Consider the following 24133-nt stretch of genomic DNA (forward strand, 5'->3'; position numbering starts at 1 on the left):
ACATTCCTGGCTCCCCCAACAGATTGTGGCTTCGGAAGGGGCCCCTCCCCAGGGAGGACCGGGATTGGCCACCAGTGGCTGGGAAGAGGCCCAGATCCTTCCGCGGAGGGGGGGGGGGGCGGCGGCCGCGTGGGGTGTTTGTTCTCTTGGGGATTAATGGGGGGTTGTGGGGGAGGGGTAGGCGCGCTCCCGCATGCGCACTGCGTCCCCTCCTGTTGGCTCGCTGCTGTCCGCTGGGCGGGGGCCCGGCCCCGCCCCTCTCCCGTCCGGGCAGCGGCGGCGGCGGCGGCGGCGGCGGCAGTGGCGGCGGCGGCGGCGGCGGCGGCGGCGGCGGTAGCAGCTTGCGCGGTGCCTTCTGGGAACGGAATCCCCAGGGCTGCCCCTGGCCCCTATGGCGCATGCGCGGGAGGCCGCTCGGTGATCCGCGGCGGCGGCGGCGGCGGCGCTTCCTGCTAAGACCGGCCGGGGCCGTACCGGAGGCTCGGGCTCCACCGACCCACCTCCCACCCCCCTCCCACTCACCCTCTGGGCCGCGACTGCGCAGGGCGGGGCCAGCCGAACCATGGGCCGCGGTGAGTGCGGGGCCCGGCCCCCCCGCCCCTCCCCCTCCCCGCTCTCTCCTCCCCTTCTGTCCCTACCCTCTGCCCCCTCCGCGTCCGTCCGTCCTCCCGGCCCCTTCCCCCGGCCCCATCCACGGCCCCTCACCCTCACCTGCCCCCGCCGTTTCTCCCCCTCGGTGCCTGACTTGTGCCTTGCTGACCTCCCTCCCTCCGGTGCTTCGCCCACCCTCCACCCGCCCTCTCCCCAAGTTCCTTCCTACTTCGTGCGCCTGCCTTCCCCTCCTCCCCAAGCTGAAGGAAGCAGTCTGGGTGACAGGGCGCCTTGTTATGAGAGGGAAAGTTTGGAAGCCGTCAGTGTGCGGTGGGAGCGATGGTGAGGTTGGTGAGGACGCTTGCAGGGCTGAGGGTCATCCCTATGTGTCAGAGAATACTTCTTGTTGCTCATTGGAAGCCAGGGGTTCATTATGGGTCCCCTTTTCTTCGACATGAGAGAGGACCAGGAGCGTCTCGGGATCCTGGAGGAAGGCAGGGCTTTGGTTCCAGCCTCTCTGGAGCTCCAAATGAATTAGATCTGAGATTGTCTGACGGAGTGGGCACGGGGTGGGGGGGTGTCCGCTGGTACCACCCTGCCAGGCAGTTGGGCAATTGCTTGGTGACCTGTGGGGCAATCTGTACTTTTTATATGATCTTTCTGGGGGAGGAGACAGCAGTGGCCAGACACTGGGAAACTTCCTAGTGGCCTGGCATTATGGGAATTAGCCCACACTCCTGTTGAAGTCTTCTGTCCCTAGACAAAGGGAACTGGTCCTTCATATGTCAGGAAACTTAGGGTATGATTTTGTGGTCCTTGGGAGTTGAGGCACTGAACTCCTTTGGTCCTTAGGGAACTGGACTTGGAGAGGACATTTGTGGACATGGCCAGCAAACCCGAGGTCCTTAGGCACACGGCATGTTATTTATGGACCCTTGCTTGCGTGTTCTGGGCAGTGGTGCTTTATTGAGAGGCCGTTCCCTTTCCTTGTGTTGCAGGTGTGGGCTAAGCTGGTGGCCCCGGCTCTAGACTGGATCCCACAATGTTTGCAGAGATGTTCAGGTAGCCATGGTGGCGCGGCAGGCCGAGGCTTCCTCCCTCCCAGCTCCTCGTGGGGGCTCCCTTTGCCACTCAGGATCCTGAGTTTCCTTGGGTCTCCCACCGCCTTTGCCTCCCTGGAGCTCTCCCTCAGGTACCCAGCCCAGTTGAGTCACGCTGGTGCCACATGCATGTCTGTGTTACCAGGCGCACGGGAGCTGATTACACACAATGAATGGGGGCAATGAGAGCAGTGGAGCAGACAGAGCTGGGGGCCCTGTGGCCACATCTGTCCCCATCGGTTGGCAGCGCTGTGTGCGAGAAGGTGCTGTGTTCTATGTCAGGTATGACTTCTCAGGGACCCTGGAGTTGTCCTAGCCCGGTTGCCCTTTGCTTGCTTGAGTTTTCCTTCCCTCACCCCTCTCAAAACTTGAGTGTCTGCGCCCTTGTTCTCGTCTGTCCCCTCAGTCTCTGGGTCTTTGAAGTCATTCACTCTTTGTCTCTTCTCACATCACTTATGCCTTGTGCTTCCCAGGAAAGCATTTAACTGCACTGTAGGAAGTTCCTTCAAACTGGCTGACAGTTAACCCCATACCCATGACTCTGTCCTTTCCCCAGCCCAAGTGGCACAGAGCTGTCTTCCTTGGAGCAAACCCGGAGCTACCTCCTCAGCGATGGGACCTGCAAGTGCGGTCTGGAGTGTCCACTCAATGTCCCCAAGGTCAGAGTCCTGGCATCTGTCCCTATAGACATAAGCCAGGAGACTTAATCCAAATTACTGACCATGGTACCTTATTAAGATTCCACCCCCTCAGTGTCTCTGTCCATGCTTCCTACCTTACAGGTTTTCAACTTTGACCCTTTGGCCCCGGTGACCCCGGGTGGGGCTGGGGTGGGGCCCGCATCAGAGGAGGACATGACCAAGCTGTGCAACCACAGGCGGAAAGCTGTTGCCATGGCAACTCTGTACCGCAGCATGGAGACCACCTGCTCACACTCTTCTCCTGGTGAGTTTTTCTGCCACTTTAGAGGAGAGTGAGGAAATCTGAGGGCTTGGGAGTGGCTGGTGGGGAGCTGCCTGGTGAGACACAGGCTTGGAGACCTGGGGGAGTTGGGGCTGGAGAACATTCGTGGTAGGGACCCACAAGCTGACTCTTCCTTTCTCATTTATTGCAGGAGAGGGAGCAAGCCCCCAAATGTTCCACACTGTGTCCCCAGGGCCCCCCTCTGTCCGCCCTCCTTGTCGAGTTCCTCCTACAACTCCTCTTAATGGGGGTCCTGGCTCCCTGCCCCAAGAACCCCCTTCAGCTCCGCAGTCCTTCCCCCCTCTAACAGGCCCTGCAGGGCTCTTCCCACCACCACGGCTTCCTGATCCAGTTCCCTCTGGGGGCGGCAGCAGCCCTTGTTTCCTCCCAAGAGGCAATGCTCCTTCTCCAGCCCCTCCTCCTCCACCTGCTATCAGCCTCAATGCTCCCTCATACAACTGGAGAGCATCTCTCCGCTCCAACCTGGTGCCCTCTGACCTGAGCTCTCCTCCAGCCCCTCAGGCCTCCTGCTCACCACCTTCAGACTCTCCTCTCTTCCACTGTAGTGATGCCTTAACACCTCCTCCCCTGCCCCCAAGCAATAATCTCCCAGCTCCCCCTGGTCCCCCTGGTCCCTCCACTCAGCCACCAGTGTCTTCAGCCACTATGCACCTGCCCTTGGTCCTGGGATCCTTGGGAGGGGCCCCCGCAGTGGAGGGGCCTGGGGCACCCCCATTCCTGGCTAGCAGCCTACTCTCTGCAGCGGCCAAGGCACAGCACCCCCCGCTGCCCCCTCCCAGCACTTTACAGGGCCGAAGGCCCCGTGCCCAGGCACCCTCAGCTTCCCACTCATCACCCCGGCCCTCTCAGCGTCGTCCTCGCCGGCCCCCAACTGTCTTGCGATTGCTAGAAGGGGGAGGCCCTCAGACCCCTAGACGGAGCCGTCCTCGGGCCCCTGCTCCTGTCCCCCAGGCCTTTCCTCTCCCAGAGCCGTCCCAACCTATTCTCCCTTCTGTGCTGTCCCTGCTGGGACTCCCCACCCCTGACCCTTCCCACTCTGACGGAAGCTTTAACCTTTTGGGGTCAGATGCACACCTTCCTCCTCCCCCAACCCTCTCCTCAGGGAGCCCTCCCCAGCCCAGGCACCCCATTCAGCCCTCTGTGCCTGGGACCACCAGTGGCAGCCTCAGCAGTGTGCCAGGTGAGTGCTGTGGGGTTTCTGAGCGTGGGTGTAGTCATCTGGGGCACTGTGGGGAAAGTTTACAGCGCTCTTGGGGGAGGCTTGTGTCGGGGAGGTTGGCTCTAGGAAGAGGCTTCCCTGGAGCTGGGTTTCTTTTCTTTTACAGGTGCCCCTGCCCCACCAGCTGCCTCCAAAGCCCCTGTAGTCCCCAGTCCTGTGCTTCAAAGCCCATCTGATGGGCTGGGGATGGGGGCAGGCCCAGCCTGCCCTCTGCCTCCCTTGGCTGGTGGGGAGGCTTTCCCTTTCCCCAGTCCCGAGCAGGGCTTGGCACTCAGTGGCACTGGCTTCCCAGGGATGCTGGGAGCCTTGCCTCTCCCTCTGAGTCTGGGACAGCCTCCACCTTCTCCTTTACTTAGCCACAGTTTATTTGGTGTGCTGGCTGGGGGGAGGACAGCCTCCCCCTGAGCCTCTGCTGCCCCCACCAGGGGGACCTGGCCCTCCCTTAGCCCCGGGCGAGCCCGAAGGGCCTTCGCTTTTGGTGGCTTCTTTGCTTTCGCCACCCCCTGCAGACCTCCTGCCCCCTCCCGCACCCCCCAGCAATCTTCTTGCTTCTTTTCTGCCCCTGTTGGCCCTGGGCCCCACAGCTGGAGACGGGGAAGGATCTGCAGAGGTGGCCGGGGGTCCAAGTGGGGAGCCATTTTCAGGTTTGGGAGACCTGCCCCCCCTACTATTCCCCCCACTTTCGGCCCCCCCTACCCTCATAGCTTTAAATTCTGCGCTGCTGGCTGCCAGCCTGGACCCCCCCTCGGGGACACCCCCCCAGGTAAGGCCTAGGGTATGAGTTGGTGGGGGCAGAAGGAGGGGTAAATGAGGATGGGAGGTCTTCCTTGAGGCCCCTAGGGAGGACTTTCTCGGCAGGGGGCAGGGTGGGTACAAGAGGGAGTCTGTATTTCGTGAGCGTGCGTGGCCTGCCTCACTGGAGGTTTCAGTCAGACACTACCGCATGCTGTAATCCTCTTCTTCTTAGCCCTGTGTCCTGAGTGCCCCCCAACCTGGACCACCTACCTCCAGTGTCACCACGGCAACTACTGACCCGGGGGCCTCCACTCTGGGCAAGGCCCCCTCCAACTCAGGGAGACCCCCCCCAACTTCTCAGCCCTCTGCTGAGTGCCAGCCTGCTGGGTGAGTGGTGAGAGAGAGCAGTCAAAACTGGGAAGAAACTGACCATGGGGTGAAACCCAGCTCTGTCTGTCTAGGGAGAGCCCCTGACCACAGCCTCTCAACAGGTGATCTGTCTTCACTGACCAGCAGCCCTGGACCCCTCCCCAGCCTGCTGCAGCCTCCTGGCCCTCTTCTTTCCAGCCAGTTAGGACTGCAGCTCCTCCCTGGGGGGGGAGCTCCTCCCTCCCTGTCAGAGACTTCTAGTCCCCTAGCCTGCCTGCTACAGAGTCTCCAGGTGAGCAGGTGTGGGTGGGTCTGTCAGGAGAAAATGTCCTTAAAGCTGGGAAGGTTTTCCAACAACGACGACAGAGGACTTTTGTTGAAATGAAGATGTTTTTGCCAGCAGATCCCTCCAGAGCAGCCAGATGCCCCCTGTCTGCCCCCCGAGAGTCCTGCCTCAGCCCTCGAACCGGAGCCTGCCCGGCCTCCCCTCAGTGCCTTAGCCCCACCCCATGGTTCTCCTGACCCCCCAGTCCCTGAGCTGCTCACTGGGAGGGGGTCAGGGAAACGGGGCCGGAGGGGAGGAGGGGGACTTAGGGGCATTAATGGTGAGACCAGGCCAGGCAGAGGCCGAAAGCCTGGCAGCCGCCGAGAGCCTGGCCGACTGGCCCTCAAGTGGGGGACACGTGGGGGCTTCAATGGACAAATGGAACGGTCCCCAAGAAGGACCCACCACTGGCAGCATAATGGGGAGCTAGCTGAAGGGGGCGCTGAGCCCAAGGATCCACCCCTTCCTGGGCCCCACTCTGAGGACCTGAAGGTAAGAAGGACGATGAAGGCTCAGGCTCCGGCACCAGTGCAGAGCTCTTACTCTCCCATGCACACTGTCCGTCTCTCCTCAGGTGGCCCCGGGGACAGTCAGAAAGTCTCGTCGTGGCCGGAGGAGAAAATACAAGTGAGTGTGAGGCTCACCCCCGTGCCACCTCTCTGTTGGGACTATAGAAATGTCCACATAGTGGCTTGGTGTCATTTTACTTTTGTGGTGTTGGGGACCAAACCCAGGGCTTTGTGCATGTTAGGCCAAGTGTTCTACCTTTGAGCTATACCCCCTGGCCCCAAATAGTGGCTTGGTTTTCAAAACTGGCAGATATTTGAATATGAATATGAATAAGGATATTATGCCTTTACTATCCAAATGTAGACAGTTTCTCACCCAGCCTTCTGAAATTCACCTGGTGCTTGGGAGCTGTTCCTGATCATCTGTGCCCTTATTGCAGCCCTGCCCGGAACAGCAGTAGCTCCCGCCAGGACGTTACCTTGGAACCCAGCCCTACAACCCGAGTGAGTGTGGGCCGGGATGGATGCGTGGTTAGAGGCATGGGGAGATGAGCCAAGAGGGAGATGGTGTAGGAACAAGACCCCTGTTACCTTAGCTAATGGCCACTTCTCTTAACTTCTCTTGTACAGGCAGCTGTCCCTCTGCCTCCCCGGGCCCGCCCTGGACGTCCTGCCAAAAATAAGAGGAGGAAACTGGCCCCATAGCAGCCATACCTGGAGCTGGATCTGACCCTGACTGGGGAGAGCTGAGTGCTGAGCCTTGGGAGCCCCTGCCAGCCACGTGCACCTGTGGACAGTGGGTGGGGGCACTACTCCCCACTCAGAGCACAAATGCAACCCCTTCCCCTACAAATCCCATCCTGAGCCATTGCAGGGGGTAGGGAAGCTCACCCCTCCCCCCCAAAGCCATGTCACTGAAGAGGCCTGGGGGGGGTGGTATATGGCCCTCTCCCCATCAGGCGCTAAGGGGAACATCCCTTCCCCAGGTCTTTTATTTGTTTAAGTTATTTTTGCACAAATGACTCTTTTATATTTAATTCGACTTCATTGCCTCCCTTCTTAAAGCCAGCAGGCTCAGTTTACAAACCTTTGAGCTACTGTTGGCTGCTGCCTCCTTCCCAGTGAAAGGTACAAAGCAATAAGCACCATGCATCTTCCCACACCCTCTAGCACCCTCTAGCACCCCTCTGCCTCTGGCTCAGGTTGCTCAAAGCACAGACCCCTCTGACCCCTGACCCCAGGATTGAAACACACAGCCTCATTTCAAAGTGTAGCCAGGTTCCCTCCGCTTTCCTCTGGGATGTAGGAAGGGGTAAGGGGCACGGAGGACCTTTCGGATCTCTCCTCCCATACACACTACACTGCCCCTTCTCCCCATCAAAACGCTCAGAGACGTGGTGATGATGATGCGACTGAGGATTATGCAACGTGGTCCAACCGGAGCGGCCAGCACGACCAGCTGTCCAGGGGCTGCCTCCTGCCTTTTTGTAAAGACAAGACCCTTGGGAGTTTTAATTCTGTTTTGTACTTGCCCTGTGGGGCCTCCACTGCTTTTCTATGGGAGACACTCTTAATTTAACAGATGAGAATATTTTGAAACTCTGGTACTGACTCTGTACTCATTTTTATTTAGTTCTTTGGTAAGAACGATTGCAGCTGAAACAGCGTTGGAATAGTGTGGCTTAGGCTGTTGTGCTCTGCATGTCTGGCTCAGTGCTACCTCTTGGAAACTCAGGAAACACAGCAGAGGCTCCACAGTACAACAGTATTTAATGGTCACAAACAGTTGTACAGTATTACAGCCAACCACAGAAGCTGTGTTAGAGGACGGGGTCCAGTCCTCCCCACACCAGGCGAAGCAGTTACTGGACATGAGCTGGCATGTGGCTGGGCCCACATCCTCATCCACTGAGCCTGAGGACAGGCTCCCATCTAAAGCCCCAGCGACCACGCTATTCGTCAGGGCAGGGAGGGGTCTACACCCACATGCAAGAAGAACCCTTGCCCTTTGTGCAGTGGGAAGGGGCTGTGAGTTATGACGAAGGGCAGCCCCGTGGAAGCTTCTCACCAAGCTCGGGCAAGGGTTACCCCGTTTGTTCTCCAGCTCCCCAAGTGCTCACTTCCCCAGCTGCTTCATTCGCTCATCGATGCTGGCAAAGTTCCCCTCAACTGTGGCCAAGTTCTCACGAATAGTTTTCTGCACCTGCAAAGGGGGAAGAGAAGTCTTACTTTTGTTTGGTCTGGTGATAAAGAGTGTCCAGAAGAAATTCTCTTTAACAGAAAAAGAAATGGGAGCAGCTAAGACATACAATATCTCAGTTGGTGGAGTGCTTGCCTAACAAGCATAAACCAGGCATGTAAGCCCAAAACTCGTGAGGTAGAGGCAGGGGCAGGAGAATGCGGCCAGCCCAGTGTACAGAGCGAGTTCCAGGACACAGTAAAGAAAGAAATGGAGTCACAACTTTGGGTCTCAGGTTGTGGGTGGGTGTGTAGAAGGAAGGAATGTTTATAGCAGCAGTTTCCAACGTACCCTCAGAGTACTGTGGACTTAGTCAGGGGCTGCATGACTAAGAATCCCTACTCATTCTGCCTTCAGAGCTGTTAACTTGTTTTATGAAAGGATAACCAACAACTAAGACTTTCACTGGTTCAGAATTTTAGAAACCCAGAGGGAAAATAAACACACACAGAGCCCTTGCAGTCCTGGAACTAGCTATGTAGAGCAGGCTGGCCTCAAACCCAAGAGACCTCCCTTCCTCTGCCTTGAGTGCTGGGATTAAAGGTGTGCAACACCATATCTGGCCTTTTCTTTTCCCCATTCATTTCGTTTATTTATTTTGAGACTGGGTCTCATGTAAATTCTGGAACTCACTACGGTGACCAGGCTGGCATCATATTCAGAAGTCTGCCTGGCTCTGTCTTGGAAGTGTACTAGGATTAAAGGAAGGCCTAAGCCACCACACTGGGCTTGTTTGTTTTGACAGTGGCCTGTGATGCTGACCTCCCTATAGCTGGAAGAATAGTCTGTCCAATAGGAACTGAGCACTAGCTATGTGCTAAGCATTGTCTGGGGCTGGAGAGAGTGCAGCAGTTAAGAGCCCTGGATGCTCTTAGAGGACCTAGGTTCAGGTCTCAGCACCCACATGGTGGTTCATAACCATCTGTAACTTCAGTTGAAGGGGATCTGACACTTCTGACCTCCACAGCGTCAGCACACACTCCTACATATAAAATCCAATAATCTCAAAAGAAACAGGGTTGGGGGCGATTTAGTGAATAATGCGTTTAATGTGCAAACATCGGGACGTGAGAAGCTCACAATTGTCTGAAGTCAAACTCAGAGACCCCCTTCCTCTGCCTCCCGAGTTCTGGGATTAAAGGTGTGAGCCATCAACACCTAGTGTGGCACACACCTTTAATCCAGCACTTGGAAGGCAGATCTCTGTTGAGTCTGAGGACAGTCTGGTCTCCAGAGTAAGTTCCAGGACAGCCAGGGCTACACAGAGAAACCCTGTCTCAAAAAGCCAAAAGAAAGAAAGAAAGAGAGAGAGAGAGAGAGAGAGAGAGAGGAGAGAGACAGAGAGAGGAGAGAGACAGAGAGAGAGAGAGAGAGAGAGAGAGAGAGAGAGAGAGAGAGAGAGAGAGAGAGAGAGAGAGAGAGAGAGAGAGAGAGAGAGAGAGAGAGAGAGAGAGAGAGAGAGACCGACCACTAGGAACCAAAAGATGCATAACAAAGGTGAAACTAAAGCAGGCTGTGCTCAGGCCTAATCCCAGCACCTGGAGTCTAAAGCAGCAAGGCTTGTTTAGTTGTGCGGTTGAGTCAACTTGATTGGGCACAAAGGTCCTAAGACTAGGAAAGCAGAATGGACATTCAAAGGCCTAAGACAAAGCCACCTGAGGCAGGGCTAGAGAATCTCTGAGGTCTTCGGTGGGACAAAAGATTGGCACACCTGGGTCAGCAGAGCGGCGTTGTCCTTCAGGGAACTGGCAATCATCTGCTGAGTGGTGTCCAAGTGTGTCAGGAGCTGACCAAACTGCATAGCTACAAGAGAAGCGAAGAGGGGCTCGGCTGAGCGCAGAGGCCAGGCTGAGAGGGGCACAGAGGATCCCATGCCTAGGGAGTAGCTCACACCTTGCTCATGCAGCTGCTTGATGGTGACTAGTCTCTGTACCAGCTCGGGGAGGGTGGAGGCAATGGGGCTCCAGCGCTGTGTGGTTTCATAAAGCTGGTGCACCTGGAAGAAGACAAGGCCCAGAAAGGATGCTGAGGTCACAGACTGATCAGGAAGAGAAATACTGCCTTGACTTTCTCTTAACTGGTAAGACCCGAGACTCTGCTAAGTCTTCACACTGATGTTAGCACTCAGAGGAGGCCCCTGGGGGAGCAGGGTTTGCATAGCGCTGGGAGGGTCTCCCTGACCTTGCTCTGTGTGTCTGCATCCTCCACAGAGGCTTTGTGCTTGGCAATCTCGTTCACCTTTCCCAGGACACTCTGAAAGCACAGGTGGTTAAGGGTGAGTGGACACCCAGGGCTTCCAAAGTCCCGGCTACTTAGAATCCAGGTGGTACTCCACTCCATACCTGCAGCCGAGCCTCTACTTGGTCCAGAACTGCAAGGTCCAGGGCATTTACCTTGGCCTGCAACAGTTCTACAGTTTCCTAGAGGGTGGGGGAAGGGTTTGCACAAGCGTCACCAGAAAAAGAATCAGACTAGGAAAAGGTCTGATGTATTTCACAGGAGCTAATTAATATACCACTATAGACCCCCAAAGTACTTCTCCCAAGTAATTCATTCCCATCACCCCTGGAATCCCAACATTCCAGCTCTTCGCACACTCACCATAAGGCAGGCTCCCTGTAGACCTGCAGAGAGGGGATTCTGATGGGAAACAGAGGAGAGAAATCAGCGTCTTCATACCTCATAGGATTAACTGCCTTCTTCCATCACTCCTGGCTCCAGCTGACACCCCCTAGCTGACCCCTCAGATTCTGGGGAGCACTGGACCTGAGGGACAGTCCCTGACCTGAGCATCCTGGTCACAGCGGACAGTGGCCTCCAGCTCTGTCAGGCGCTTCTCAAGTTCTGCAACCTATGGAGAAGGAGGAGGTGAGGTTCCCCCCATGCCCACCCCCAGCCCCTGCTTTCCTGCTCTGAGGAACTCCTTTCCTGGAACACATCCCTAGTCACAGTTTTAAATTTAAATTTGAATTAGATGGACCACTTGGGAGGTACTGAGTTCAAGTTAGCCTATGCTATATGAGACCCTGCCTCAAAAAACAGATATGCAAGGGAGACAAGGAGAGTGAGACTTCAAGGGGAATCAAGGCATCCCCAGAACTGTCCCCAGGCCTGATCCTCCAAAGGGACACTATACTTACTTTGGCAGCTTGCGAAAACTTGTCCTGTTCAGGCCGAGAGTGTAGTTCGTAAGTGACCAGGCTGCTGTCTGGGGGGGTCCCACCTGTGGCCCTTTCCCCTAAAGCCCCTTTGCTGTTCTTTGTTGCTTCCAGCTGCAGCAGTAAGCGCCTGGGTCAGGAGAACATTAACAGCATGACCTGGGGATGAGGACTACTCGTCTCCTCTGCCTCCTAACTCCTCCCGCCTCCTGCTGCTGTCTGTGCCTGGCTGAGGTCCTCCACAGTTCCCCTCAGCAATGGCTCTCCACAAGGAGGGTGCTCACTTAGCCAGGGCTCCATCTGGGTCAGTGAGGTTAATGGCGGCATCTGGTCCCAGCAACTTCTCCAGGTGGGCAGCCACCAGCTGCTGCTTCAGAGCTGCCAGCTGTCTGGCTAGCACCACAGGGGTCAGCTTCTCCTCGGTGGCGGACTCCTTCACTGCTGTCTGACAGGAAAAGAAGCGCTAGTGAGGGCAGCAGCAGTGAATCAGGAAAGCACCCTCAAGTAAAGCTCTGGCCAGGTGGATTTATGTATGTATGTATGCATGCACATATGCATGTATGTATATGGGTGCTGCAACTGTATGTGTGTCCCTGTACCAAATTCGTGCAGTGACCATGGGTGTTAAAGGGGGCATCAGATTCCCTGGGACTGGAGTTCAGACAACTCCTAGGACCTATGTGGTTGCTGGGAACTGAACCTGTGTCCTCTGGAGGAGCAGCCAGTACTTTTTTTTTTTTTTTGAGAAAGTTGAGCTTGAATCTGGCACCCTAGACCACTCGGCCACCCTGACACAGCCAGTACTCTTAATACTTCCAGTCCTCTGCCATACTCCAAGGATGGAGTTTACAACCACAGATTGAAAAAAAATTTTTTTTAATTTTATGTACATTGGTGTTGTGTCTGAACGTATGTCTATGTGAGGGTGTCAGATCCTCTACATCTCCAGGTACAGTCAGTTAACAGCTGCTATGTGGGTGCTGGGAACTGAACTCAGGTCCTCTGGAAGAGCAGCCAGTGCTCTTAACCTCTGAGCCATCTCTTCTGCCACAGCAGACTGAATTAACCAGCATTAAATATAGATTTGTAGCTCACCCTCAAAGTCCACAGTTTAGGGGTGCACAGTTACCTTGACCTTCTCCACCTCAGCCGTCAGCTCTTGGACTTCGTACAGGAGTCGCTGGTACTTCTGCTGTGGGGTCTCCTTCACGCCTAGACCTTCTCCAAGCTACAGAGTAAGCACAGAAGATGCTATGTCTCCCACTAGATGGGGCTTTGAGAACTGATCCAAATCTTAGACCTACATCAGAAGGCATCTGGCCAACTCCTGACTTCTTGGTGCCCTAGCACAGAAGAAAGGGGAATGGCCAGAGGCCTGGAGACTCCAGACAGCATCCATTGGGGGGGGGGGACGGGACACACCCTGAACTGTATCCTGCTTGGTTCCTCAGGAACTCAACCGGATAAACTCAGAACAAGATTATCTCCCCTAAGCTAAGCAGTTGAGAGCATTGGCTCCTCTCACAGAAGGCCAGAGTTCAGTCCAGCACCCACATGGCAGATCACAACCATCTGTAACCCTATTTCTAAGGGATCCTATATTCTCTTCTGGTCTCTCCAGACATCAGGCACACACATGGTGCACATACATATATGCAAACACTTATATGTACAGAATAAAAAGTAAATAACTCTTAAAAAAACAAGCCACAAGCCGGGCGTTGGTGGCGCACACCTTTAATCCCAGCACTCGGGAGGCAGAGGCAGGCGGATCTCTGTGAGTTCGAGGCCACCCTGGTCTACAGAGTGAGTTCCATCCAGGACAGCCTCCAAAACAATACAGAGAAATCCTGTCTCCAAAAAACAAAAAACAAAAAAACAAACCACAAAACAAAACTTACCCTTCCTCCCTCCCCAGCTCACCACCCCACATGCACCAACACAGACTACAAACCATCTCGTAGTCTCCAGATTCATATCCTGTCCTTTTGGTTTTCCCAATGCGATCCGAGAAATCTGCCAAGAAAAGAAGCCTGGCCTGAGTTCCTGGCCTAGGCCCACTGCAGTTACAGACCTAGGTGACTATGGGCAGGGGGGGAGGGGAAGGGGATGGACACGGGGTGGGGGGTGGGGACGGGACACACTCACTGAGTGCTGAGGACAGGAAACCACTTATGTTTGTTCTCTAGGATTCCCACCCAATGTCTGCCCAGGCTCACCGAGCCCCTTTGTCCCCACTCTCTTGTCCTTGAACTTGTCATAGGCAGCATTGGGGTTGACAATAATGTGTTCCACACTGGTGCTGGTCAGCTCCTCCTGAGGGGACAGGGGTTCAGGTCAGGGGGAGCCCCATTCCCACCTCAGCACTGCACTATCCCATAATGACCCCAGACTACGAAGACACAGGGCCCTATTTTTCAAGGGGAAAGAAGGGTGGTTCCATTCCATGCTGCCCACACAGGGTGGGCTTCCTGATGAAGCTGGAGCCTCAGCAGTATAAATATTAGCACCCTGGTTTAGCTAGGAAAGAGGCAGTGTAACCTCCCCCACCCACTCTATATATACAAGCCACCCCCCCTCCACCCCTCCCAGGTATCCGGCACACACCATGCACTCAGGGAAAGAAACCATCCTGACTTCCCTTAACTTCCCATCCCAAGAGTAAGTCTCCTTTCATGGCAGAGCAAGTGCACAGAAAGCTGACTCCCCATCCTTGCTGGAAGGGAGGAAGGAAAGCCGCCAGCAAGGCCAACACTCCGAGTGTAAAACTGCAGGCTTTACTCTTGCTAAAGGTAGGACACCAGCTCTCAGATGTAAATGCAGGTTGGCAGAGGGTGTGCCTAGAAGCCTGGTTGCTGGCAACTGTGAGTCAGACGGTTCAGGGCTCTCCTTCAAGGGCTCAGTGGGTTATGTTTTAAGGGTTACCTTATAACTAATGGGCAGAAGCGGTTGCTTCCCTGGAGCACCTTGGGCAATGGAGAGAGCACAGCTCCCATCATAAATCAGTGTGTCATCTGCTCTTCTCCCAGACTCTGCTGCACCCAAGCACTCAAGTAGGGGACTCAGCAGAGCGGGGACGTCGGTACCCTAGACCTGAGGCAGAGGCTCTCTCCTTACACATTAGCTTGCTTTCCAATAACTGCATCAAGATGACACTCAGGATAAGCGTCCCTCTTCCAACCAGGGAAGACCACTAGGCTGCTGAAGGGAGGACCTAGAAGTGTTGTTTTGTTAGGGGTTAACACCTCCCTATTCCACAGAAGGAAGGCAAAGCCAGGCCTCATTCCTGAATCTGGGCAAAGGGACTCAACACTCTAGCTACACATTAGAGTTCCTTAGAAAAGCTTTCCGTCGTTCTTTCTTGGGGAAAAACAAGGGCCAGGCCCATTTCTTAGGTGCTGATTTAAAGTAATTGTTCTGGGGTAACGCTAACTACCCAGGCACTGCTATCTGTATCCCAGACAGAACCTCTGCTGTGTGGGGGTATGTGGGGAGCAGGGAGGAGGAGGAACAGGACTGGAGAGAAAGCAACAGCTAGAGGAGGCTGTGTCCTTCACCTCTGCTGAGTCACAGGAGTGGGTGGCAGCTCTCAGGACTGGGACCTCGTGATAAGGAAGCAGCAGGTCCCTTCTCTACCTTTTCTTCAGGCAACTGCTAGGCAGAAGGGAGGGCAGGAGTCTCACAGCAAGGGAAAACAAAAGGGCTCAGTGGCCCCCACACAAGTCCTATGGAAGAGAGACCTGTGGATTCCAGCCACCCTCTTTCCCTCTCAAGTCCTCAGTGGCTTCTGGTCTCTAAACTGTCTGAGGATGCCTGCTCAAGGAAGGCAAGCGCCTCCTATGACACGGACTCCGGAAGCATGCCACCTCTCTCTATAAGAGCCAACAAGGTAGAAATTTCCTTTTTACACAAGCATAGTGGCACATGCTTGTGATCCCAGCAGGGTAACCATGTCCAGCTGGACTAGAAAGTGGTATAGCAAGACCCTGTCTCAAAAAATAAAAATAAGGCCAGGAGATGGGTGCTGTAACCTTTAATCCCAGTACTCGGGAGGCAGAGGCAGGTGGATTTCTGTGAGTTCCAGGACATCCAGAGCTACACAGTGAGGCCTTGTCTCCAAAGAAATGAATTAATAAAATAAGTTATATACAATAAAAATACAAACTGGGCCTGGTACTTGGGAGGCTCAAGTGGGGGGGGGGAGTGGTGAGTTGCAGGCCACTGAGGGTCACAAAACAAGACTCTGTTAAAAAAAACGAAAGCCAGACCAAAAAATTTTCTTAAAAAGAAGATGGCCTGATGTGGTAGCACATGCCTTTAATCCAGGCACCCAGGAGGCACAGTCAGTTCCAGGTCAGGCTGGTCTACATAGTGAGACTCTATCTTAATTTAAAAAAAGGAGAATGAAGGGCTGGATGTACCAAGTGGTGGAGTGTCAAGCTAGCATGCTTAAGCCCCAAGTTTGACCTCTGGTACTACATACACAGAAAAGAAAGAAAAAGGCAGGGGGGGCATAATCTGAAGAATAAGGATAGTCAAATCACAGCCCACACCCACTCGGCCCTTGCTGATGGATGCTCCGCCAGGGAGAGGCTACTCTCTGGTTTCTGCTCTTAAGCAGGGAAGACAGGAGCAACAAAGGATCAGTACTAAGGAGGGAAGGAAGTCTCAGTGGTTCTGAGTACTGTCCTGGGCCAGGAGGACCACCCGACGCCGCATCTTCTCAACACCTCTCTGGGCAGTGGCCCCAGGAGGGCCAGGCTGGATCCATGATGTTCTTCAGGCGGCACCTAGTCCACCAGTATCTCAAAGATCTGCCACGCCACCACAGACACTTGTGAGACAGGAAAGGGTGCTGAGTGTGAGACAGGCTAGAAGTCCAAAGATTCAGGGGAGACAAAAGGACAGAGGACAGCTGCCCATCACAGCACACCCCGTTAGAAAGCAGATGGAAGGCAGGGCTTCTTACCAGCTCCTTGTGGTTTCCCCAGAGGTGAGAAAATCAAGGGTTAAAAAGGAAAGGGTGTGGGGAACAGGGATGAGGGAGGGGGAAAAAAAAGACAAAATTGTTATTAGCAATTGTCACATGCACTACATGACAGTCTTCAAATACTGTGCCATAGGGCCCCAGGGAAGCCTAGCAAAATTTGGGGGCCAAGAATTTTTGCTGAGCTCAGAGTATGCCCCAAGAGAAAGAAGACCACGAGACCCTTTCCTCTCTGGAGGTGAAGATGTCATGAGGCTTTGCCACTTGACAGCGGTCGTACAGGAGTGGCTGGGGCATGAGCAGTTAGATGCTACAGGCTGGCGTAAAACAGGAAAAGTGCAGGGAGAAGCTGCAGAAATGGCAGAATGTGATGCCTCTGGTGGTCTGTCACCAACTGGGGGCCCATAGTTGTCAAGGGGGGATTTCCCTTACTAGTTCATAGGGCTGAAGCCTGCCTTCTCTGTTTGAATGGTTGGCAATGCACTCGGCCGGCTACAGCTCTGAATGACGCAAGGTGATTCTGCCACTCTTTGACAGCACAAGAGCCCAGAAGAGCCCAAGATCCACAGCTGCCAGACATGATCACAGACTCACGAGCTGGACACGGGGAAGGATGAGAACACTTCAAAACAGTCTTACTTCAGTCCAGGCCACAGAGACAAGGCTCTATGTCCAGCCAGACAGGTGGGTTCCGTATTGCCAGGAGGGAAACTCCAATGGTGTGCTCTGCCTGTTTAGCACTGAGGGGTGGGTGGATGGACAGGTAGGGGGCTGTCCGCCATTATCCATATAGAAAACTCATGGTGAATGACAGAGGGGCCTTCCCAACGGTTCATCCAGATACACTGGACAAACCCAGAATACAACCCAGGCATGGCTCCTTTTATTTTAGCCCACATGTGAAGTGACTCCAGGTTCTAAGATGTCACTGTACACAAGTAGGCATGTGTACCCACAGGTGACATGTGCACGCAAGAGAATCAGGTATTATACCTGTGTCTGACTTGGTCTCAGCAAGCTCAGAGTAGCATGGGAGAAACTCAAGGAGAGGGAGAAAGACAATGGGCCATGAAGTTAAATTTACACCACAAGGGAAGGGCAGGACAGGGGCAGACAGACACAGTACATATCAAGTCTATGCTATGAGTAGGTTGGGGGATGGTGAGGCTTAGGGCATAATTCCTATAACATGGAGTAGTAAGTTACCATAGAAATTTAATATACCACCAAAATTAGAAAATTCTAGGTGCTCTGAGCCTGGGTACCAGCTGACCTAGTAGACGGTTGTTAGTGGCTGTGCCTCAGAGAATAAGCCAGGTTCTAAATCAGACAGGGAAGGTGACCACCTCTGAGGTTGCTCAGGACCTATGCCAATACTTGAGCCAGGGGGACTTCAGAACCATGGTGACGAGAAACACGGAGAGAGCTGTAGAATAAAACTGTCCAGGATGGGCCAACGTAATGCTGACCACCCATTCATTTTAAAAGACGGAAACAAAGGCTCGGAAATGACCCAAATGATCACCTAACCCTGCATATATCACCTCCCACTCTGCTTTTTCTCCAGGGTCTGGCACAGGAGAATATTAAAATGAGTGCCTTCTCTTCCAGTTATTAGCAAACAACTACCAAGTGGGGTGGGGTTTGGCTTTCCCCTTTGTTCACCACCTTTGTCAAAAATGGCGGAAGGCAAGTTCATAAAAATCTTTCTTGCAACCCGTCAAGTCTTACACCCTCACGTCTAAAGGCCGCCATGTTTCTACTCCCCCTTCATTCCAGTTTTATTCTGCAGACCTCACAAGGTGAAGAGACAATGATTCACAATGATTCGTGCATCAGTTGTGTTTCTACTTTGGTTAATTAATGATCTCTAGACGTAAGGTCAGCCAGGCCACAGAGGGACTCATTGGACTTTGAAACAATTAGCTACAATGATAGCAAAGCAGGGAGCATCCATGCAGGAGGGCAGAAGAACAGCATGCAGAGAAGGAGCATCGAGTGGCCTTACTTGTGCAAACTAGTGTCCAGGCAGGGTGGTGAGGAGGGAGGAAGGGGAAGCATTAGGAAAAACTCGGGTAAGTTCAAGTGCACCAACAGTCAATAAACACAATCAAGCATGTTCTGTGATACTCTGACAGCCCCTTGGGGCCCCATTAACGAGACTCAGGAACCCCTCCTTCCTATTACACAGGGAAAACTGGGTCCTGCTCTACTGTGGCTTTCTGAATTTTCTTTGCTTCAGCCAGGAGCGGAATGCTGTACAGAGGACAGACCCAAGGCAGGCTGTGGGCCCAGGGGAGGGCATTCCATTTGGGAAGTAACTTTCCAAACATTGTTTTAACCAACCCAGGAGTGGCTGAGATGGAGCTCCCCATACTGTGAAGGGAAGGGCTGCTAGCCTCTGCTGTTTTCCGGCCCATTCCTGCTGTAAAGGAGTTTGCTTCCTGTTAAAACTGTTTTCAAGGAATAGAAGAAAAACTGGGATCCTCTGGAAAAAAACAAACAAACCAAATCTCCCACTTCTTTCCTGCCCCACCCACCCTTCACACTATGGGAATCCTAACACTTTAATGGTGAAGTCAAACTAGCAATCAAGGTCTAAAGAATATTATTTCCTTCCACGGTAACTTTTTTTGGCAGTAGAGAAATCAGAGGAAGGTTAAAGATTCTGACGGGCCATTCTACTTGATACTCCTTTAAATTAACGCCAGGAAGCTGGGAGTGGTGGCAAATGCCTTTAATCCCAGTACTTGGGAAGCAGAGAAAAAGACAGGTAGATCTCTGAATTCTAGACCAACCTGGTCTACAAAGGGAGCTCTAGGCCAGAAAGGGTGAGATAACAAGATCCTGTCTCAAAAATTAAAATAAAAAGTAAATTAGCTTTTGCAGATCCCCCAAATTATTTACAACTTGGCCATATTGGCTGTCCTCAGAGACTACTGAGTGACAGGCAGTGGTGGGAGATTTTTTTCACTACATGGCCTTAAATGTTCTTTTTTTAAATTCCATGCATGCACGACCTAATTTAAATACAAATAAAATTAAAGCTGAGAACAATCTGGAGATTCCAGCAGAGGCTGAGATGAGAAATGAGCAGGCTTCCAGCCAGCACCCAAGCCTGACAGCCACAGTTCCAGGTAGGTGAGGCCTCCAGCTGCGGGGCTCCTCATGTTGCAATTTACGTCAGTGTTATGAGCGGCAGCAGAGCCATTATGCAGCTCACTTCCCGAAAGCTGCCTTCCTAAGGCCCACAGGGACATGTGGAGGCCAGAGACATTAGCTGACATCAGGAAATAACTTGGCTCTTCGGGCTCCTGAAGGACTGAAGGTCTCCACATATACTCCTCTCTGACCCCTGAGGTGAGCCATGGCGATGAGAGCAGCTTCAAATCACCAGAGTGTACCATCCGGCTCCCAGGCCCTTTCACAGATGCTTGCTTCCTGGGCAATATGCTGCAGGAAACAAACTCTGGGTGTCCTCCCTCTACAGTCATTAGCTGCTACAGCAATAGGCTGCTCAGGCTCAGTGAGGAAAAGGGGCCAATAGGAGCTTTAAATTCAGGGCCCATCACGCCTATAATGGACACTGTCTTCTTATGATTAAGAGCTACCTCTCTACTCCAAAAAGAAAACAATGATGCATTTGTTGTTTGGAGACACGGTTGCTGCGGTACTACTGTGCACTTGCATCCCAGTAAGCGAAAAGGGACAGTGTTCTATTCACTATCTCCCCTTTGGGGCCTTGATATTTTATAGGCAGGTTTTGAGCCATCTTTGATTGATGTAGTACAGGAACTCCTCATCACATACGTTCCTACTCTATGAGGACAGGGTTAACTATGACACCTCTTGGAGGGACAGGTTTCCATTCAGGTACCTCCAGATACGGAAGCTGGGGGGAGGAGGGACGGTGGACTGACATGCTAGCCAATACAGAAGCCACAAAGCACACTGCTGAGGGAAGGGCAGAGAAGCTATTCCCACAGTGCAGGAGACACTCCCCAGGGGAGAGTAAAACTAGGCATAAGTGAGTACACCAAGCCACATCCTCATAAAAGCCAGCAACCAACATTCCCCACAACTACGCGGCCCCGCAGACACGGCCACGGGACTACACACACACACACACACACACACACACACACACACACACACACGTACTGGGCCTGCTGAGACGTCCCCATGACTTCTGGCCACACCCCCCTGAGGTCTCACAGCATCCGTGTGGGCCCAGCTCAACTTTCTTTGGAAATAAAAAACCATGATCTATTCAAGTCATTGCTGGGCCTTTGTCTCCATAGCACTATACTTAGTTCTGTTCATTCCCAATAGGCTTCTTCTTATGTTACCCACATGTATCCTAACTCCTCCCCTATTTCCTGTACGCATCCTAATTGTCACATTAGTCAAGGGCTCCTTAGGCAGGGGTGCCTCTTCCTCTGCACTGGGCAAAAATCACAACAGAACGAACATAAGCCGTTAAAGGATATAAAATAATTTCCTTCCTGCTTAACATGGTCCACGTGGACTCCTCAGAGCTCACTGAGCAAACCTAGGTCTTTTCTCCACTGATTAGAAGATTTATGTTTTCCTTTAAAATCACTTTGGTCTAACCAGGCCTCTTACTTGTCTGAAGTCTCCAAGTCATTTGTTTACACTTTGCATAATGGCTATTAGTAGTTGAAATTCAAGTTCCTGGCAAGCACTAATCAGAATGCACTGAGTGAAATATATTCTAAAACAAAAAGGCCTACCTACTCCAACCTTAAGCTGTTTATTAATGTTCAAGCATGGATTAGAACCTAATTAATCACTAATCCGGAAAGTAGCTGTTTTGAGATATTTCAATTGTATTTAGAAAACCTAAGACTTGGGTTTTATTAGCAGGTCTTGTTAGTTGTAGTCCCACTGGCATGCCCCTCCTTTCTGGCATTGTTCGTTGGTGGCTGCCCCCTCAGCAAGGCCTTTGAAAGCCCTGAGACCTACATACCACCCAGGCTGGGGTTGGCATACTCACTTATTGCTGTGGCTTGCCAGAGAAGGAAAAGGCCTATTTGGGGGAGAGGGGTCCTGAGGCAGCACATAGTCTTACCGCATCGAACTCGGCTTGATCATCTTCAGGGAGGTCGCTGGTTTCATAAACATCTGGCTCGTTCCTGGCCTGCAGGTAGAAGCAGTGAGGACCCAATCTCACTAATCCCAGCGTTCACCTCTTGTCCCCATTTCCTACGAGCAAGCTAATGCAAAGCCCCGACAGTGATTCAAGGATGCTGCCGTTCTCCACTTCCCCTGTCAACAGTGTGCCAGCTCCCACAACTCAGCGGGCCAAACACAGGGACACACTGGGACCTGGGACAAAGGACCAATGTGAAAAGGTGCCCGATTGAGAGGCCCGTCCTCGGTAACTGTTTTGTCCTGCATACCACCTCACTGCTATAGGGGTTGAGTGACTCAGGTCCTTAGCTCCCAAGGTCCTATGGGCCAATCCCCCAACCTTGAGAATGCAGACGGACAGGGCCAACACCACCGAATCCTAAATGCCCCCTAGTGCCTGAGGAGCAGGCACAGGTGCTCCCAAGGGACAGAGCTCCCCACTGGCACAAGGTTTTCTGCGACAGTAACCTCTTCCCTGGCGAGATGAAGGCCCTCATCAAGTGGCCTGGCGAGTATGGCTGGAGCAAGGATGCGGGGGTGGGCAATCAGGACATTTGGGGCGACCAGGGGCAGTGTTGACATGGATGATACAAACACTCAAGCACAAGTGGCGGGCGCCCGGAGGCGATTCCTGGGCGGAGAAACCGGCTACTGCCGTAAAATGGGGGCCAGACGTGGAGTCCAACGGCCCGGCCCAGTCGGGTCAGCAGTCCGGAAGGTGCTGCAGCCATCGATGGGCGAGCGGCAGTAACCGCTGGGGCGGAGAAGGGGCCGCCAGCGGGAGGGCTGGCGGGCTGGTTTCTGTTGGGGGTCCTTGGGAGATCGGGGGCGCGGTCTGGGGAGCCGGGCCCGGCCCTGTACTCACAATGCCGGGGAGGTCGGCGTATTTAGGGTCCGCCATGGCGGCGGCGAGGCGGGGCTGGGGGACCGAGGCCTCGGTGGAGCCGGGGCCGGTGACCGGGTGGGGGAAGAGGCTGGGTCCGAGTCCCCGGCTAAGGCGACGGTAAAGGGAGCGGCAGAAGAGCAGGAAGTCTCGCGACAGGAATCGCCCGGCAGAAGGGTACGGCAAAAGTCGCGAGGACGGCCGGCTACCACACCCCTAGAGAGCCTGGGATTGGTGCGAGCGACGGGGAATGAGGTAATGGCGAGGAGACGCCGTGTGGCATTGTGGGATATGTAGTCCCGGGCCTCTGGGGCTGGGACTGGGAACGACGATAGCACACCTTAGGGAGAGCTAGTTCGTACAGCTTATTCTCCATCATTTTTAATAGACTCCGAAAGGGATTGCATAATTCTTACCTCCGAACATCTGGAGGTGGGCTCGATGAAATCACACAGCTCGTCGCGTTGTGAACAACAGTTACGATTTAGTAAAAAAGGGAAACCGTCTTTTCAGATGAGGGCTGCCGGACAAAGCAGAGGGTCCCCCAGTTAAATTATAATTTCAGAGCCGGGCGTTGGTTGTGCAGGCCTTTAACCCCAGCACTTGGGAGGCAGAGGCAGGCGGATCTCTGTGAGTTCGAGGCTAGCCTGGTCTACAAAGCGAGTTCCAGGAAAGCCTCCAAAACAATACAGAGAAACCCTGCCTCGAAAAACCAAAAAAAAAAAAAAAAAAAAAATATATATATATATATATATATATATATATATATATATATATAATTTCAGGAGCTGGAGAAATGTCTCAGCAGTCAGGGGCACTGGCTGCTGTTTCAGGGCCCCCGGGTTCGATTCCCAGCACCCACATGGTGGCTTACAGTCATTTATAACTCCGGTTCCTAGTGCTCTCTTCTGACCTCTGAGGGCACCAGACACACGTGGTGCACAGACATACATGCAGGCAAGGCATTCATATACATTAGATACATAATACTAATAAGAATTTTTTAAAAATTGAATTTCAGGACGGGCAGTGGTGGTGCACACCTTTAATCCCAGCACTCGGAAGGGAGAAACAGGCAGTTTGAAGCCAGCCTGGTCTACAGAGTGAGTTCCAGAACAGCCAAGGCTACAAAAACTGTCTTGAAAAAACAAAAAAACACCACAAAAGCATGTGTCTTATTATAGCTGTGATATGCACATAATAATCTGAGATTCAAATTTGTCTGGGTATGCTATTTATGGATTCTTTTCCAAAATTTGAAAATCTAAATGGAAAAAATGATGGCTCCAAGTCTGACTGAACACTTCGTGGTGGTCATCACTTCATTAATAGTCTCCAGAAATTAGGAGGAGGGATTCGCCCAAGTGTCCTAGAACTCAGTTTTCAGTGTTGGGTATTGAACTGGGGACCTTGCACACAGTAGCTTTGTGTCCAGGCTGACAACCCCTGCTGGAGAATAGCCATACTATAGGTACTCTGTCCACTTTGCCAAGTATATACATGACAAAGAAACACTAATTCAATTTACTTGATTGAACTTTTATTTATTTATTTATTGCGTGTGTGTGTGTGTGTGTGTGTGCGTGCGCGCGCGTGCGCGTGCGCGCGCTCTAGCACTTATCTCTACATGAGTCTGGAGTTCACAGGACAACTGTCATTTGTCTGTTGTTTCTTCCCACCATGGAGGAACCTGGGAATCAAACTCAGATCATGGTTTGTTGACAAAGCCCCTTTCCCTGCCGAGCCATCTCACTGACCCATTTTTTTTGGGGGGGGAGGTTTGAGAGAGGGTTTCTCTGTGGCTTTGAAGGCTGGTCTCCAACTCACAGAGATCCACCTGCCTCTGCCTCCCGAGTGCTGGGATTAAAGGCATGCGCCAC

The 24133-nt window shown here is 53.1% G+C and overlaps 2 protein-coding genes across 4 annotated transcripts; one reads left to right on the plus strand and one right to left on the minus strand.

The window, feature by feature from the left end:
• Positions 1 to 413: 413 nt before the first annotated feature.
• Positions 414 to 7436, plus strand: Mbd6 (methyl-CpG binding domain protein 6). The gene is given in 15 exon segments (XM_005079760.4): positions 414 to 572; positions 1590 to 1653; positions 1837 to 1973; positions 2248 to 2350; positions 2474 to 2636; positions 2806 to 3855; positions 4001 to 4275; positions 4277 to 4657; positions 4862 to 4972; positions 4974 to 5016; positions 5121 to 5290; positions 5402 to 5815; positions 5898 to 5950; positions 6273 to 6336; positions 6463 to 7436. Coding segments are annotated over 13 exon segments (3015 nt in total). The 5' UTR covers positions 414 to 572; positions 1590 to 1653; positions 1837 to 1860; the 3' UTR covers positions 6538 to 7436.
• Positions 7437 to 7583: 147 nt separating this feature from the next.
• Positions 7584 to 22476, minus strand: Dctn2 (dynactin subunit 2). Of its 3 annotated transcripts, XM_005079756.4 has the most exons (16): positions 22236 to 22476; positions 21309 to 21377; positions 18225 to 18233; positions 16199 to 16204; positions 13449 to 13545; positions 13184 to 13245; positions 12359 to 12457; positions 11514 to 11674; positions 11212 to 11359; positions 10857 to 10922; positions 10673 to 10711; positions 10414 to 10491; positions 10253 to 10324; positions 9965 to 10067; positions 9783 to 9874; positions 7584 to 8035 (listed from the first exon to the last, which is right to left on the minus strand). In XM_005079756.4, exons 1-16 carry the CDS (start codon positions 22269 to 22271, stop codon positions 7949 to 7951), a joined length of 1224 nt encoding a protein of 407 aa, XP_005079813.1. In that variant the 5' UTR covers positions 22272 to 22476; the 3' UTR covers positions 7584 to 7948. The 3 variants fall into 3 exon arrangements, with proteins under 3 accessions (XP_005079813.1, XP_005079814.1, XP_005079815.1); XM_005079757.4 differs by lacking the exon at positions 18225 to 18233; XM_005079758.4 differs by lacking the exons at positions 16199 to 16204; positions 18225 to 18233 and having other exon boundaries at positions 22236 to 22475.
• Positions 22477 to 24133: the final 1657 nt, after the last annotated feature.

Source organism: Mesocricetus auratus, unplaced genomic scaffold (assembly GCF_017639785.1).
Source record: "Mesocricetus auratus isolate SY011 unplaced genomic scaffold, BCM_Maur_2.0 Super-Scaffold_100011, whole genome shotgun sequence".
Lineage (NCBI taxonomy): Eukaryota > Metazoa > Chordata > Mammalia > Rodentia > Cricetidae > Mesocricetus > Mesocricetus auratus.

Coding starts and splice junctions, on each gene's coding strand:
- Dctn2 (XM_005079756.4), bottom strand. CDS start 22,271: ATGGCGGACCCTAAATACGCCGACCTCCCCGGCATT. Junction 11,360..11,513: donor CCAGATGGAGCCCTGGCTAA/GTGAGCACCCTC, acceptor CTCCTGACCCAG/GCGCTTACTGCTGCAGCTGG. Junction 10,492..10,672: donor TACAGGGAGCCTGCCTTATG/GTGAGTGTGCGA, acceptor CCCACCCTCTAG/GAAACTGTAGAACTGTTGCA.